The sequence below is a fragment of the Parasteatoda tepidariorum genome, chromosome 8 (assembly GCF_982258835.1).
Source record: "Parasteatoda tepidariorum strain Cologne lab strain chromosome 8, Ptep-v5.0, whole genome shotgun sequence".
Classification (NCBI taxonomy): domain Eukaryota; kingdom Metazoa; phylum Arthropoda; class Arachnida; order Araneae; family Theridiidae; genus Parasteatoda; species Parasteatoda tepidariorum.
The window spans coordinates 89,217,356-89,234,152 of NC_141762.1; the positions used below are offsets into that span (position 1 = coordinate 89,217,356).

Genomic DNA, 16,797 nt, shown 5'->3' on the forward strand with positions numbered 1-16,797 from the left:
TTTTCGAGGCAAAAGAGCATTGAAAAGAACTGATAAATGAGTTCAATGTACTCTTAACTTACGACTTTTTAGGCTCATTTTTTAAAGAATAACTAATTAATTTTCTATTTAACAAGAAATTCTTTTTGGTAAAAACGAGAGCAATGTTTTCAGCGTCTTGAAATTTTTAATTTCAACCTATTGGACGTACAACATTACCCTTATATAGATTGGAGAAGCAGATTTCTTTATTAGATGCCTGATCATTATTTTACCTTCACCAACTATCTAACCGGGAGCCGACGTTTCAGACTTGAAACCACCGGGGAACATTTGATGTTGTTAATTTATGTCGCACAAGAGCTGCTCAATGGGCTATTGGCGACGGTCTGGGAAACATCCCTGAGGATGATCCGAAGACGTGCCATCGCAATTTTGATCCTCGGCAGAGGGATGGCTCCCTTGTTTTGGTATACCGACAACCTGCGTCCGAAGTCGAGCATTTTACGTTAAAACAGTTTAACGAGGACAGATACCACGCACCCTCGGTCCTTACGCAGACTGACGGGGAACATTTGAAGTGTGTTACCACCGTTTATAGTGCTTAGAGACTAACTATGGAAATTCTTAACAGTGAACAATCCCTAAGTGGACTGATCGAAAGATACGAAATCACCGAAGTCTAGCATCACAGACAGTGGTCAATGAGCTAGTGGATGACCACTTTGATCAGTCTACGAAAGGACCGAGGGTGAGCGGCATTGTATCTCGTTAAACTATTCCACCGTAAAGTGGTCGACTGTGGAAGTTGGTTGTCAGGTTAGGGGGCGGTAAAAGCAGGGAAATCATTCCTTCTGTAAAGGATCATAATTAAGATGGCGTGTCTTTGAAACATCCTATGGGATGTCTCCTTTACCGTCGCCAATAGCCCATTGGGCATGTCCAATATGACGCAAATTAAGTACCTACTAAGTATGATGAAGTAGGATAATTAATAACATGCAAAGGTTTTACGAGATATTTCAATCTTACGTGTCACTTTGTCATATTTCAAACATGTGCAAGGGATTCATACTGACAAAAAATCATCACACCATTTTGCATTTTATTTTATAATCGTCGTTGAACAGCCGACCCATTTTTTGGGTTTACGATTACTAATGTTCAACTCTTTAGCCTTGTAATTTTAAAACCAATCCAGAAGACAAGGGCACTCCTGGATCAAGTATTGGGAGAAATTTGCCTTTGTGGAGGACTCTTTGATGGATCTAACCCGCATTTGAGGTTACATGGAGAGGAAGACCACGAGAACCTCCCACGGTTATCCTGAATGCAAGGGGAGTCTAACCTATGATATGTCTTCTACGGAGGATATTTCAATACAACACTGTGGTCGGTGCAAACCGAATGCGGATTCGTATCGATTAGTCATCGCTGGGATTCGAACCCGTTGCACCTTATTAGAAGGAGAACGCTCTATCCTTTGAGCCATCACGGCATCATTACACCATTGATTAATTTTAATGTAATTTTACCACATTTGTACCTAACTAAGTAGTTGTAGGTTTTTTTAAACCTTATAAGTGCAATATAGGTTTTAAAAAAAAGCACTGACAAATAAAGATTTTGTCTCTATATTGATAAAATGAGCAATATGTGCACATTGATTGAGAAAATGGTTAGACGTCCTTGAAACTTTATAGATAACTAAAAAAATACTTAGAAATAAATTAAATACGGTTACTTATTAGTGAACAAATTAAGCTACACCTTCATTTATCCTTTATTGGTACACTCAAAACAATAATATATTTTCTAACTAAAAAAAAAAAAGCTTGAATTTCATTTGAAAACTTAACGCTAGTGAGGTATATATAAGAGATAATAAATTTTAAATATCGGGCCATTCTGAGTCTTAAACTGAAATTCTAGCTCATAACAGTCAGGTTTAGTCAAATTTTCATTTTGTGATGTAATTAAACTAACTGTTAACCGAGCTTAAAGCCAAAAGTAAATATTTTCCACGTAAAGGTCTCGTAAGAACAGAATATACAAAGAGACAAGTTCTGAAGCTTGCAAAGAGGTTTTTCTTAATCTACACAAAGTAATAATTCTTAATATAGGGGAGAGTGGAGTCAATTGTAACATTTTTTATTTAACTATTTTTAACTAACAGAAAATCCAATATATTATTAGTATTAATTGACGGATGAGTAAAGTAGACTATCCTCTACTAGAAAAAAAAAAACCTTATTTTAAATGTTATTATATTAGTTATTAACAATTTTTGACAGTCGTGCACTTGTTACAATTGTCTCCACTTACGGGGTCAATTGTAACAGTTCATAAATTCAACTAAAGCATAGTTAATTATACATATTATCATAGTTATGATATATTTTTTTATTGATCAAAATAGTAGTGATATTTTAGGAGTAAAAATAATAATGAGCAGAGACCCAAAGGGTTAAACTTTTAACTTTAAGGAGTTAAAAATTTTAATTTATGCTGCGAAAGGTGACAAATAAAATAATGCACATGCAGCATAATATAAATGATATAGGAAACTATTGGTGGTTCTTAAAGAGTTAAGTAATGGTTTGTAAACATAAGATTACTTATTTTCAGCTGTTACCATCGTCCCTTTACTTATTGTTACAATCGTCCCAAGGACGTCATTTCAGCTTCATTTGTTAAAAACAATGCTAGTTAATTAACAAAACTAATTTTTTTTATTGAAATGTTATTTAAGGTGTCCACTTACATATTCGGTTAATAATTTTTATTTGTTTAAACAAAATTACTTTGTTACAATATAATATTCTAATACCAAAAAAGTACTTACGTAGCTTGAAAATATCTTTTGTGATGTAACTCTTTCAAAAGTACATAAAAATGATTGCCATCAGGGGTGTACAAGTAGATTTATTAAATACACCTTGTGCGCCACCTAGGAACCAAATCTAGAACCCGACACTCGAAATTTTTGCTCTGTTACAATCGTACCCTGTTACATAATATAATTATGTAACAGGATACGATCTCCCTACACATAATATAATTATTCTTAATATACACACTTAATATTCTTAATATACACAAAGAAAAGGCTTTTTGTATAATCGAACCATTTCAACCTCTTTCTCTGCCTCGGGGATCAGGTTACTTATGAGGCAAACATTAACATTGAAGCAGAAACAGTTGAGAAGATTCATTCCATTTGAGTTGTATATTGTAGTGTGTGAGTATGAGCTTTCGGATTGTTACCAAAGAGCAAACCGAGACAGTCTCCAATCGATATTATTGAAGCTCAAGTGTGATGTCAGCAATAAAATCCAGTCAAACTGACTTTTCTGAGATACGAAGATATGTTATTTAGGAATTATTATTGTATACACTAAAAGTTCGATATAAGGAGTGCGGCATATTACGAGAAGTTCTCTATTACGACAAACTTCCAAGTTATCTTCAAAATGCTAATATTAAATATGCAAAAATTGGTGCTTTGGGATTATTCCGTCGACCTGTCAACGATAGCGACAATGCGCGAACCCTTTAGCACCATCATGATGAAAAGCAATTTCCAAAATAAGCATTCTAAACTCATTAAATTTTTCAAATAATAATAGTAATAAAATAATAATAACAAAAAAGTGTAAGTCTAAAAATACGTAATAAAAAAGTGTGATAAAAAATCAAAACAAAGTAAAAATCTCTATTTTTTTTATAATTACGCATTGAATTATTCTTGAATCTAACCATATATATTGTTATAAATTATTTACTTTTCTAAAAATCCTTGATGGCGCCAACAAACAATCTCAAATTCGAATTATTTTGTAGCGGAAATGGAAAAACAAATAAAACAAAACAGTATAGTATTTCAACACGCTAAAGAAAACTAACTCGCGCAGTCAAGGATTACACAATAAATATGATAAAACTTGCACTTATTGCTCGAAAGCTACCTTTTGGCGAAAATATCGGACTTGGCAAAAATGGTTAACGGGATAATCCCAAAATATTCAAAAGTTTTATGATTATAATGAGTTCAAAATTACTCGCCACTATTACGGCAAAAATTTTTGATGATCATATTTTTTTTCTGCTCTTTAAGTATATTGTACCCAAAAGTATTAAATGCAAGATATCTTTATTTATGGTATTATACAGTATAGCAAAAAATGAACATGGTTGTCTTCTAAAAAGATTGTACTTGCGACCACCAAAGTTGTCTTCTTTCTAACAAAAGCTCCTTGGTAACTTTTATAAATCTTGTCGTGCACTTCAAAAAAATATGCTTTCTATTGACCAGGTATCTATCAATCCCTTTATTTCCTTTCTTGACAACTTAATATTAAAATCAACATTCTCTCTTATCAAATGTCGTCAGAAGGCATATAATTAAATTTTTTCTTGCAGAAACGTGTAACGGTTTAGAAACTTGTTGCTAAATCATTCCTGTAATAGGCATTTCGGTCTGCAATACAGTGCAGGAGCTGTACAATTCAGTTCATAATCTGAAGATAAGAGAAAAAAAAAAAAACAGTTCTCAAAATTGGCATTTTAAATCAAAATAATTGTTCGGAACCGTGGAGGCTCAAGAGATAGAGCGCTAGCCTTCTAAGGAGGTGACCCAGGTTTGAATCCCAGCGATGGCTCGTTAATACAAATTCCGTATCCGTCTCGCACATTTGACGTGAAATATCCTCAGTGGTAGAGGGACCATGGGTTAAAGTTCCCCTGCCGTTAGGCTAACCGTAGAAGGTTCTTGTGGTTTTCCTCACCATTTAAAACAAATGCGGGTCACTTCAATCAAAAGGTCCTCCAAGAAGGTAAATTTCTCCCTCGATTTCATTGAGTAGTTACCTTGTCTTCTGGATTGGGTTCAAAATTACAAGGTTACGGAGTTGAACATTGGTAGTCGTAAACTCATAATTACGTCGGCTGTTCGACGACGGTTATAAAAATAATATAAAATTGTTGTTCAAAAAAAAAGTAAAGGAAATAAGTATGTCTATTTCGTTTTTTAGTCTTTTTATTGCTATTTTAGCATTGAATATGTGTATTTTTTTATATTGACAGGATCATCGTAGCAACAATTTAGTGTGCTATTATAACGTATTCGTTATAACGGGGTTTTCGGAGTCAGTTTACTCATGACAGGTTTCTTTAGCCATTTTTCAATTTAAGACATCTTCAAATTCAAAAGCATTTACTTTTCAGATAGGTTAATTGTTTGTTGAAGTTGAGCCTACCTCTATACTGTATTTTATAAACTTAAAATTTTTCTTAAAATCGCACATAATGTAACAAGCTAACAAAAATATCTCTAAAATATTTAACCGATGTGAACAATGTTGCTAAAGCAGCGTCCAAAACTACCTAGCAAAATGAATTAAGTCACCCCAATGCTTAAGTAAACCCGGATGACAATGCGCGAAAATCCAATCAATAAGATCAATAGTTATTCATGGTGATAATTTTTTCTTTGACTTAAGACTTTAAATTTAGGCACTGAATTGACTTTAATTTTAGGCACTGAATTGACTTTAATTTTAGGCACTTTTTTAAATTTAGGCACTGAATTGAATTAACTTTAAATTTAGGCACTGAAAATTGTCATCTCATGAAAAAAAAATGTTATGTTGAAATATTCGGAAGATACTGTAAAATAATAAAATATAACAAAATATAGTAAACAAGAAAAAAAAACAGTAACACTAGAGAATATTTATTAAAAAAGTTCTTTTTTTGTAGTTCACAATCTTTCAAACATCTTTATTTCCTCTCTTTATTATGGGAACAATATACAGGAATGCTATAAACTGTACATAGTGATAATTCAGATGATATAAAAAATCTTCACTCTTTATGAATGTAAATAACAAAATAAAAGATCAACTCCTTTTTTTTTCTTAAATCTTTGTTTCCAAAATACTGCTTAGGTTTTTCTTTTCTTTCAAATAGCAGACGATAACAATAATTTAGAAAAAAGAACGATAAAATATATCTTACATTCGATCATTTGTTTATACACTATAAGAGAATGAAAAAAGCTCGAAGAGACCAGCTTAAGAAAAAAAGCTTTCGGCCACTTTAGTATTTTTTTTTTGGCAACATCTCAAACTTTGTTTTGCTAATATCTAGAGAGCAGGCTGTTCATATCCGTATACATAAATTTTATCAATTGAGTGTTTTAGTAGAAAAGTTAAGTTCAAACCATTCATTAAAACGTATCACACTTTAGAGTTAACTTCTTTCATACTTAGAGTATTGAGCCTTAAGTACGAGTGCGGTCAATCTTCATTAATTGAGTTAAAAAAAAATTTCTGTAAATTAAAACGACCGAAGCACATTAAACATGCTTAACTCTTTCACCATTATCAGACTTTAATAATTCAAAATGCTTTTCAAATTAACATTTTTCAATAATTGTGTTTATGAACAATATATATTTCAAAATATATATCTGAAATTAAATGTGTGTAAACAGTTTTAAATGGTTGAGCTCACAATTTACAATGAGTTGATAAGAGTAAAAAAATTTTGTTTGAAAATGAAAGAAATTATGATTAGATTAAATGTGACAACCAAAAATGTATGAAATCAAGGGAAGATTTTCGTTTCTTTACTCTCGCCAAGAAATCACCAAACTTTGGCGACATCAGAGCAATGCCAAGCGAGATATACTTAGAAAAAAATCACAGAAGGCGACCAACTCGAAAGGTATAACTCGTATCTACTCCGGGCAAAACAATGCATATTTTTATTTTAAATCTTTGAGTGTAAAAGAACCCTTTGGTGCTTTGGTGTTACTAGTTGGCGTGAATAGGTATCGGTACGGAACTATACCACAGTTTCAATGATTTTCGTTGAAATAATTATCAACTTTGAAAGGTCAGTTACTGTTCATAATTCTTATTTAAAATTGCAGTACTTTTGCGAAACGTTATAAGTCTCTTGTTTTTCTGTTAATTTAAACAAGTTTAAATTTACTCTTTCTCCTTATTTCCGCATAATTATGCTCCCCTTTTGATACTTTAATGGGATACCTGCAAGGGACGTAGTTTATCTCGATCCTGATTGGTTGTTAAAATGTGGCATTTGTTTGCGTCAGTAACTCTTCTTTCCACTCCATTTCGAGTAAGCCGAGTCTGTCAAATACTAATTCTCTTAAGTATAAGTAATAAATTTTAAGTAATAAGTCTTAAGTACATTCTATATTCTTTTATAAAGATTTCAATTTTTTCACCATTTATTTCGTATTTAACACGAAGATGAAGCCAACGTAGTACATAAACAAACTTATAATTCATCGAAGTTGCCAGGATCACGAAATGAAAACATGTCACTGTTATAATAAAATGTATAAGCAAATAATAAATCTAAGTCAAGTAAAAGACTTATACGAAATATAATTATATTTCGACAAATTCGATGTGCGATATGGTGCTGTATTTCATTATCTTCCCGTTAATTAACATTCTAACTCATGTGAAGAAACTTAGCTCAACTTTAATGCACCATTTTGCTTATAAACGATCAGCTGGTGCTAACGTCATCGGTCACATCTGTGGATATCTGTGATCTTCTTCTTGAAGTGCAAGCAACCTCTTCTTGATCCATGACAAACATTTATTCAAAAGCTTTTTGCAAAAGCTGTTGATAGATGGTAGCGCATGAAATCTAAAAGTTTATTAAAATATTTATTGTAATAAAATAGACTTGACGGGATAGCCCCAATATCGAAATGAACTTATTTTCAAAGCTAGCCGTTCCTTTTTGCAAAGGCCTCTAATCTCACTGGGATTTAGGTATTGCACAATTGCTATGAGATTTGCAATTAAAGATTAATTTCGAGACATATTAGAAAAGTATGAACAGAGTTGATGCATTATCAAAAAATATCAACCGCATTAAATTAATTATGACCCATGAATCTAGGGTTAACCTATTAAATAGCATCAACAATTATGAAATTTTTTTTTTTTAGTTATTTGAATAAGCTTTATTTTTGTTATAAATTTTGCTATCTAAGTTCTTATCCATCTTAGCCCAATGAAATTAACGTGGTGAATAACTCCATATTATATTAAATATTTCCTATATTTACAATATTAGTGAAGTTTTAGTCGGTACTTTTATACTCCGCATTCATTCATTGTAATTAAATGTGAGAACTGATTAAACGAAAAAAATTATAATTGGCAACACTCATATTGTCTTTGAAGTGAACAGCCTGCTGTCAATAAATAAAGAAACTCGAATAGTTCAAAAATGGCTAAATAAACGTCAGCTCAAGTGAAGTTGAGTCTGTTGTCAGACTGCTATCATTCGGGCGATCCGAATGACTAGTCGGTGATGAATCAGTCGCTATGTGGGAAAGTTTCCTTCGAATGCGATTCATAATTAAAGGTGATTCATCACTGTGAAAATATTCGGCACCAAGCGTAGAAGAAGACAGGGAAGTTTTAGCATTTCGAGACGCATCATTAATCTCTTTTGATTGGTTCTTTTCAATGGAAGAGTCTTCACCAGGATTCATCTTGTTTGGAACAAAAGAGTTTGAGCATCGTCTGGTACCTAAGGACTCTATGAGAGCGCTGGCACTAGGGAAGGCGTCATTTTGAAGCACTGGTAATAAATGAACTCTGTCCGTGTTGAGAGATGCAAACACGCATGTCCAGTCGTCCAGAGGGGGTGCCCTGGAGTCCACGCTCCTCCTCTTGTCCTCCAGAGTTGGCACCTGTGTAGGAACGTTGAGGGTGGAGCCAAAAGAGGATCGGAGGGGCACGGGGCTCAAGTTGGCCACCGACACTTTGCTGTCTGTTTCATCAGGGGATGCCTGCCTGATGTTCACATTGGTGACTGTTGGCGATGTTGGCGGGTGCATGGAAAAGCCTGGCACAAGAGGGGGGAGATAGTCTCTGTTGATGAAGGCACAATCTGTTGTGCTTCTACAGGTCTGTAAGTTCAAGGACGCCCGTCGGAAACCTGCAAATCAAAGAAATATGTTTGCATCAAAGTTTGCTAGATTGTATATGATAACTGAACCTACGAGGAAACACTGAGGCATTTAGGGAAGTTTTGTCAGATAATCCATTGTTCCAGAAAAACTTTATCAAATTCCTTTCCTTCGCTAGACAACAACAAAAAAAAAAAAGAATTTAATAAATTTCTGAGAATTTTTATTTTCCATTGAGATCATATTTTCCAGCTAATCATTGTAATACTATTTCTTTGTTAAACAATTCTTTTTTTAGTTTAATGAAAAGGAAAACATCATTAATCACACAGGGAAAAAACAAACTACGGCAAGAAATAATGTTATGTTTATTAATTGTTTAAGAGATATTTAAACAATCGTTTTAACACTGGACATAGTGGTTGGCTCACTGGGCTGTCATTAGAAAGTACTGGGGTATACAAACATCACCGTTGACCTTCCAGTTTCAGATTGAAAGGGACCAGTTTGTCTAGGAAGTAAAGGGGGTCGGTGCGTAATGCTGACCACATGATAAAGCCTTAACTTCTATGACTTCCCTTGCCTACAACTGGCTGTTGCAGGAATGTTCTACACTTCACATGGAATTTTATTTAACTAAACTCAGTGGCGCGACAGCCCATAGAGGGCCAAGGCCTACTGTGCCCATCTCAGTTTTCTTGACCTTGGGCTCTGGGGTGCAGGAGCAGATATTCCGGTCAGATGGTCAGCCGAACTCGGAACCCCCAGTGTTTAGTTCCCAAGCATGCTTGGTACTCATTTATCGACCCACTGAAGGAATGAAAGACTGAGTCAGCCTTGCCCGGCCCGAGGATCGAACCCAGGATCTGTGGCACTGAAGAGCAAAGCGCTACCACTAAGCCACCGGACGTCGTTATTTTTTTTCAATGCTGAATTTAGAACGGTTTAATTTTTCATATAAAAATAAGTTTGACCAACTCAAATCAATGTTGATTTGAGTTGGCCCGTAATCAAATGCTCCTGAATAAATATTCAGTAGCCTTTGATTACAGCCCTCGCCTATTTCTTATACCGACAAAAGAAACACGCATAGAAAAGTTGTTGTTGTAGTTGTAGTTAATTTGCGTCGCACTAGAGCTGCACGATGGGCTATTGGCGACGGTCTGGGAAACACCCCTGAGGATGATCCGAAGACATGCCATCACAATTTTGATCCTCTGCAGAGGGGACGGCACCCCCGCTTCGGCAACCCGATGATCTGCACGCGAAGTCGAACACTTTACGGTAGAACAGTTTAACGACGCATATAAAAGTTAAATCAATTTTACGCAATCATTGTTTGAGTAAAATTTGAAATCGTGGTTATACATAATTGAGTAAAACTCATTGATTTATCGCAAGAATACTTCATTGACAAAAGTTATGCTGACCTAAGGTATGAATGCGAGCATAAATGTATGTATAGCAGTAAGTTTACTCCAAATCGAGTTAAGCGGTGTGACAAAATTATCTACTGATTATGGAAATAAGTCGTTAGACAACCACTATGCAATTTTATGAGACGATAATAAAGAAAATCACGAATTCTAAATTTTCATTGAGAATCAAGTCATTTGTCTTCAATGAGAGTTGAGTGGAGTTGTTTATTAAAATACCTGCTTGCTGATTAATTGGAGGATATTCACATGTTACCTATAATTCCTGGGATTTCTTAGGTATTGCAGAAAAAGTTAAAAACAAAAAAAAAGTTATATTTTTATAAATTTATTTTGTATTGAATATATAGGCTGACTATTTCAAAGTCATCATCGCGATTTTGTGGAGAAATGTGTGATGTAATCGTGCAAAGTTTTCGATAAATTTAAAAATTGCTATTTTTTAACCATCCCTCGCATCACAATTACTTTATTTTATTTTTTATTTTAAAACCGTCGTTGAACTGCTGTCTCTATTTTTAAATTTACAACTACCGAAGTTCAACTCCGTAGCCTTGCAGTTTTGAACCCAATTCACAGAAGAAAAGGGAACTCTTGGATCAAGTATTGGGAGAAATTTGCCTTCATGGAGGACTTTTTGATGGAACTAACCCGCTTTTGCGCTGCATGGAGAGGAAAACCACGAAAACTTCCCACTGTTGGCCTAACGGTAAAGTCATTCTAACCCATGATCTGTCTATCACGTCAGCACTGTGATCGTAAAATATCTTCAGTGGTAATACCACAATCAACACCTTTACTAATTTACTCTCATAATTTAAGCATTATAGCTTATGCCTCTATGTATTTTACACTATAGCTTCAAAACTTATATTTATTACCAATAAAACTAAGTCACTTATATTCTAAAATTTTAGCACGTATAGTTCCGTTAAGCACTTTCTGTTAAGTTCCCTATAATCTAAGCACTTTTAGTCTAGATATTGAAGTAAACGGAATCTCGATCATCAATAAACTATCTAGCTGACACTTTAAGAGGACGCTACAGCGCGGGAGAGACTTTTAATGGCAAATTATGATTCATTTCCATTGGGTATTTCAAATTTAGAGAAAAGTGATTTTAAATAAACCAGGAAGTTTTACATATTGAAAAAATAATTTCGAATTATCAAAATAAAAACAAATTATTACAGGATAGTATCCCCACCGCAATATGTAACCATATGCAAAACTCTAATGATGGTGTCTCAGTTACCCATTGCTGTAGGTGCTTTTTTATTGGCCAGAAAATCACATGGTAGGATCCAGTTTTCCCACATTAATTTTCATATTGGTCTTGGTTGTCATCAGCATAAAATTGATATACGCCGTAAAGGTATGGTTTTCCTCTAAATATTTTTGTATTCCTAATTTAAAGGTATTTACCTGTACTGTAATTATTACGTTTTTAATGTTGTTTGTACTGTTATGTACCTGAACTGTTATTATTACGTTTTTAATTTTGCTTGTTTTCTAAATTAAGAGTTTAAGAGGATTGTTATTATTATTATTTGTATTAGAATAATGTAATTCTACGTTGCATTGTAAGATAAAGTTGTGGTGAACCACCTTCTCACCAGATGGCGATGAACTCTGCTCGCCAGATGGCAGTACAAAACTTTCCTGTCAAGGAAATGACTTTTCTATAAGATGGCAACATCTCTGTGTTCAAACCTTAGTTTCAAGAAATGGCAACATGTCAATTGTCTAACATTTATTCCATCTTGTTAACTGATGAACTTACACCATTTTTGAAATGCTGCTGTCGCTAATCCTATTCGTCTTTCTACTTGTAACTTAATATAATTTCTTTTATGTTTTATTATTATTAAACTGTGTTGATAGTTAATTTTTATTGAATTAATTTATTTAATATATTTAACCTAATCACCACAGATTGGTGACCTTAAAATAATGCAACCTTCTAAATCTTACAACATCGGCAATCATCTTATGCCGTAAGCTTAAATATTTTAAAACTTAAAATGCTTAACTAAAATAAGACATTAACTTTTCTTTTTCTTGTCAAAGTTCAACCTGAGTTGTCACGGGGTAACATGGTATGTTATTTTTTTAGCTTTATTTATTGATCTTGCGATGTGTCATATTTCAAAATTTCTTTTCCGTATTAATGTATTCTGAATTTAATTTTGAATTTTTCTTTATGCATTATCTGCGCACTTATGCATTTTCCAAACGTAATTCCTTAATTGAGTGATTGTAAATCATTGTATTCATTTAACTTCAATTTCATTTTAAATTGTCATTCTATATTTTTTAATAAGTGATTAGATTTTTAATACGCTATGACTGAACTTGAAAATCAGTCAGTCGCTCATGTTGCCGTCAAGGCGCCACCCTTTTGGAAAAATAATCCAGCACTATGGTTCGTCCGTTTGGAGGCGCAATTCGATTTGGCTAAAATAACAGCTGATATAACCAAATTTAACCATGTGCTTTCTGCTGTTGAATCGGACATTTTAAATTCCGTTAGTGATTTAGTGTTAAAGCCCCCTGAGAATGATAAATATGAAGCACTTAAAAAACGTTTAGTAGAGTTACACTCTGAAAGCGAAGCATCTAAAATAAGAACTTTACTCCAAGGTTTAGAGTTAGGGGACCAACGACCATCCCAGCTTTTAACGAGAATGCGTTCACTCGCAGGTGACAACGTAAGCGATACTCTTTTAAAATCATTGTGGCTTGGTCGGCTACCTAATGGGACACAAACAATTTTGGCCGCTCTCAGCGAAGATTTAGATCAGTTAGCCACTGTGGCAGACAAGATTAATGATCTCTCTATTCATCAGGGAGTTAATTCTGTTGCCGCTACTTCTAATTCCCACACCTCTCGATTAGAACAACAAGTTGCTCAATTGACACAGCAAGTTAATGAGTTAACTGCTTTTGTCAAAAGATCGCGTAGCCCAGCTCCAAATCATTTTCGAAAACGTAGCAGCTCTAGAACCCGTTTTAAAAAATTTAAAGATCCTGCTAATGGCAAATGCTTTTATCACACTAACTTTGGCAAAAATGCCAAAAAGTGTACTCAGCCGTGTAATTTTTCAACAAACTAGCTAGGCGATCGTGTGATGGCCACACAGGCGACCGCCTCATAAATCGAATTCTCTTGGCCGATCCTTCTTCTAAATTTAAATTTCTCATCGATACTGGTGCAGACGTCAGCGTTTTGCCAAAAAGCAAAACAACCCTTCCTACTACTCGCGAAACATTAACATTGTATGCTGCCAACGGCACAGTCATAAAAACTTTTGGCACTAAATTGTTAAAATTAGACTTAAATTTGCGCCGCAATTTTACATGGCAGTTCATCATTGCTGACGTCAATCAGCCTATTATAGGTGCTGATTTTCTAAAAAAATTTAATCTATTGGTTGATGTTAAAAATAATTGTTTGATTGATGCCGAAACAAAATTGTCTTCTCGTGGACATTTGCCTTCGAATTCTCCACTTTTCACCAATATTTCAATTCTTTTGGGAGATTCAAAATTCGACGATATCTTGCGCCAGTATCCAGAGTTAATTAACCCATCGCAAAACAATAATGTTGACCTCCCAAACAAAACATATCATCACATTGAGACCAAAGGCCCGCCAGTTTTCTCGAAACCTCGTCGTCTGGCACCTAACATTTTAAACGCGGTCCGGAAAGAGTTCGAATACCTGATTTCTCAAGGTATTCTTCGGCCGTCGAAAAGTCCTTGGGCTAGTCCTCTTCATGTTGTAAGGAAATCAAACGGTGATTATCGACCATGCGGCGATTACCGTCGTCTAAATTCGATCACTGTTCCTGATCGCTACCCTGTCCCTCACATCCAGGACTGCACCCAAAATCTTTTTGGAAAAAAGATATTCTCAACCCTAGACCTTGCCCGAGCTTACCACCAAATTGCAGTCTATCCCCCTGATATACCCAAAACAGCTGTAACGACACCTTTTGGCCTCTTTGAATATACAGCAATGCCGTTCGGACTCCGGAACGCAGGTCAGACGTTTCAAAGATTCATACATCAAGTATTAGCTCCGTTTGACTTTTGCATCCCTTATTTTGATGACATATTAATTTCTTCTACTTCAGAAGAAGAACACGTAGAACATTTACACAAAATATTTTCACGCTTGCGGGACTTTGGCCTTAAGCTAAACCCTGATAAATGTATATTGGGTAAATCCTCCGTAAAGTTCTTAGGCTGTTTGATAACTACTGAAGGCGTTAAGCCACTTCCCGACAAAGTCGAGGTAATTGCCAAATTTCCCAAACCCGAAACAATCTCTCAACTAAGACGCTTTTTAGCAATGATTAACTTCTATAGGCGGTTTATACCAAAAACTGCTGAAACACAGGCCCTCTTAAATGAGTTTCTAAGGGATTCGAAAAAAAACGACAAACGTCCCGTTCCCTGGGATGAGAATTCTTTACTAGCCTTCGAAAAATGCAAAAAAGAGTTGATTAACGCAACAACTTTAACGCATCATACACCCAATAATAAAATTTCTCTAATGGTTGATGCTTCCACTTTTTCTATCGGTGCTGTTGTCCATTCGCATTTTCCTAAAGGTCCTAAGCCTCTTGCTTTCTTTTCTCGTAAGTTAACAAAAACCGAAACTAATTATAGTACTTATGATAGAGAGCTCCTTGCAATATACGCGGGCGTAAAACATTTCAGACATCTTCTTGAAGGGCAATGCTTCATTATTTACACTGATCATCGTCCTTTAACATATGCTTTTACCAAAAATTCTGACACATGTTCCCCGCGCCAACTCAGGCATCTGGACTTCATATCTCAATTCAGTACCGACATCAGGCATGTCTCTGGTGAGAACAATGTAGTTGCTGACGCGTTATCCAGAATTCAGCAAATTGGTAGTGAGCCACCTGTAAACTTTGATGAACTGGCTATAGCTCAAAAAAGTGACACTGAACTGCAAGCTCTTCTGAGTGATAAAAAGTGCTCGCTAAACTTCCAGTCATTACATCTGACGAATGGACTGCACATAATTTGTGACTCTAGCAAGCAAAAAGTTAGACCATATGTCCCTGTTCAGTTTAGGAAACCTATTTTCTTTGCTTTCCATAACCTATCCCATCCTGGTGTAAGGGCCACCAAAAAACTTGTCATGGACAGATACGTTTGGCCTGCTATCGCCAAAGATATAGTCGCATGGACCAGAAGCTGCCTAGACTGCCAGAGATCCAAAGTCACCCGACACACTCGTAGTCCTATCCAGCCATTCATACCACCTTCAGCAAGGTTCGATCATATACACCTTGACCTGGTCGGACCCCTGCCACCCTCCAATGGTAACAGCTACTTGTTTACGTGCATCGACAGATACACCAGATGGGCAGAAGCAGTACCACTGGCGGATATTACAGCTGAAACTGTAGCTCGAGCTTTTGTTGAGCATTGGATTGCTCGATTTGGTGTGCCTTCAAGAATCACCACAGACCAAGGAAGACAATTTCAGTCATCGCTTTTCACGTCATTAGCTCAAATATTGGGCACTCATCAAATTCGCACATCTCCGTACCACCCAGCCAGCAATGGAATGGTCGAGCGCTTCCACCGCTCACTAAAACAAGCTTTGATGTGCCACAGCAACAAGAGATGGACTGAAACCCTACCGATAGTACTCTTGGGTCTCCGCTCTGCTTTTAAAGAGGACTTGAAGTGTACATCTTCAGAATTAGTCTATGGTACAACCATAAGGCTTCCAGCAGACTTTGTCGCTCCATCAACAACTACCAAAAAAGACTTGCCAGAAGATTTTGTACAGCAGCTAAAAAAAGCTATGCAAACTCTGACTCCGACTCCAGGTTCTGCCCACTGTGAACCAGGAACATTTGTGCATCGTTCATTATCTGATTGCAGTCAGGTTCTAGTGCGTCACGGTGGAATTAAAAGGTCTCTCCAACCTCCCTATGATGGACCCTACCAAGTACTTGAGCGCACCCCAAAGCACTTCACTGTGCTCATACATGGCAAAAGATGCACAATTGGCATTGATCGCCTTAAGCCATGTTTCTCGACAGCATCAGACGAGGTGTTGACAGGACAAAAAGCAACCCCTAGTGTAAACATCAGTGATTCTCTGGATCCTACTCCAGAAGACAAGGACCCTGTGATCCAACCCCAGACCATCACACGCTCTGGAAGGCATGTTCGCTTTAACCCTCGTTACCTCTGACATCAGTGCCTTCACCACTTGGGGGGGAGTACTGTGGTGAACCACCTTCTCACCAGATGGCGATGAACTCTGCTCGCCAGATGGCAGTACAAAACTTTCCTGTCAAGGAAATGACTTTTCTATAAGATGGCAACATCTCTGTGTTCAAACCTTAGTTTCAA

General features: G+C 35.8%; 2 protein-coding genes across 4 annotated transcripts in view; one reads left to right on the forward strand and one right to left on the reverse strand.

The window, feature by feature from the left end:
• Positions 1 to 5,692: 5,692 nt before the first annotated feature.
• LOC107454047 (voltage-dependent T-type calcium channel subunit alpha-1I) overlaps positions 5,693 to 16,797 on the reverse strand; it is a 383,057-nt gene continuing 371,952 nt past the window's right edge. For all 3 annotated transcript variants that reach the window (XM_087169325.1, XM_087169326.1, XM_087169324.1), the window contains one exon: positions 5,693 to 8,976. In XM_087169325.1, coding sequence (XP_087025451.1) covers positions 8,264 to 8,976 — 713 coding nt within the window. In that variant the 3' untranslated portion in view covers positions 5,693 to 8,263. The remainder of the gene's footprint in view (positions 8,977 to 16,797) is intronic.
• LOC147806525 (uncharacterized) lies at positions 12,729 to 13,499 on the forward strand. The gene has a single exon (XM_087169327.1). The coding sequence runs from the start codon at positions 12,729 to 12,731 to the stop codon at positions 13,497 to 13,499; it is 771 nt and encodes a 256-aa protein (XP_087025453.1).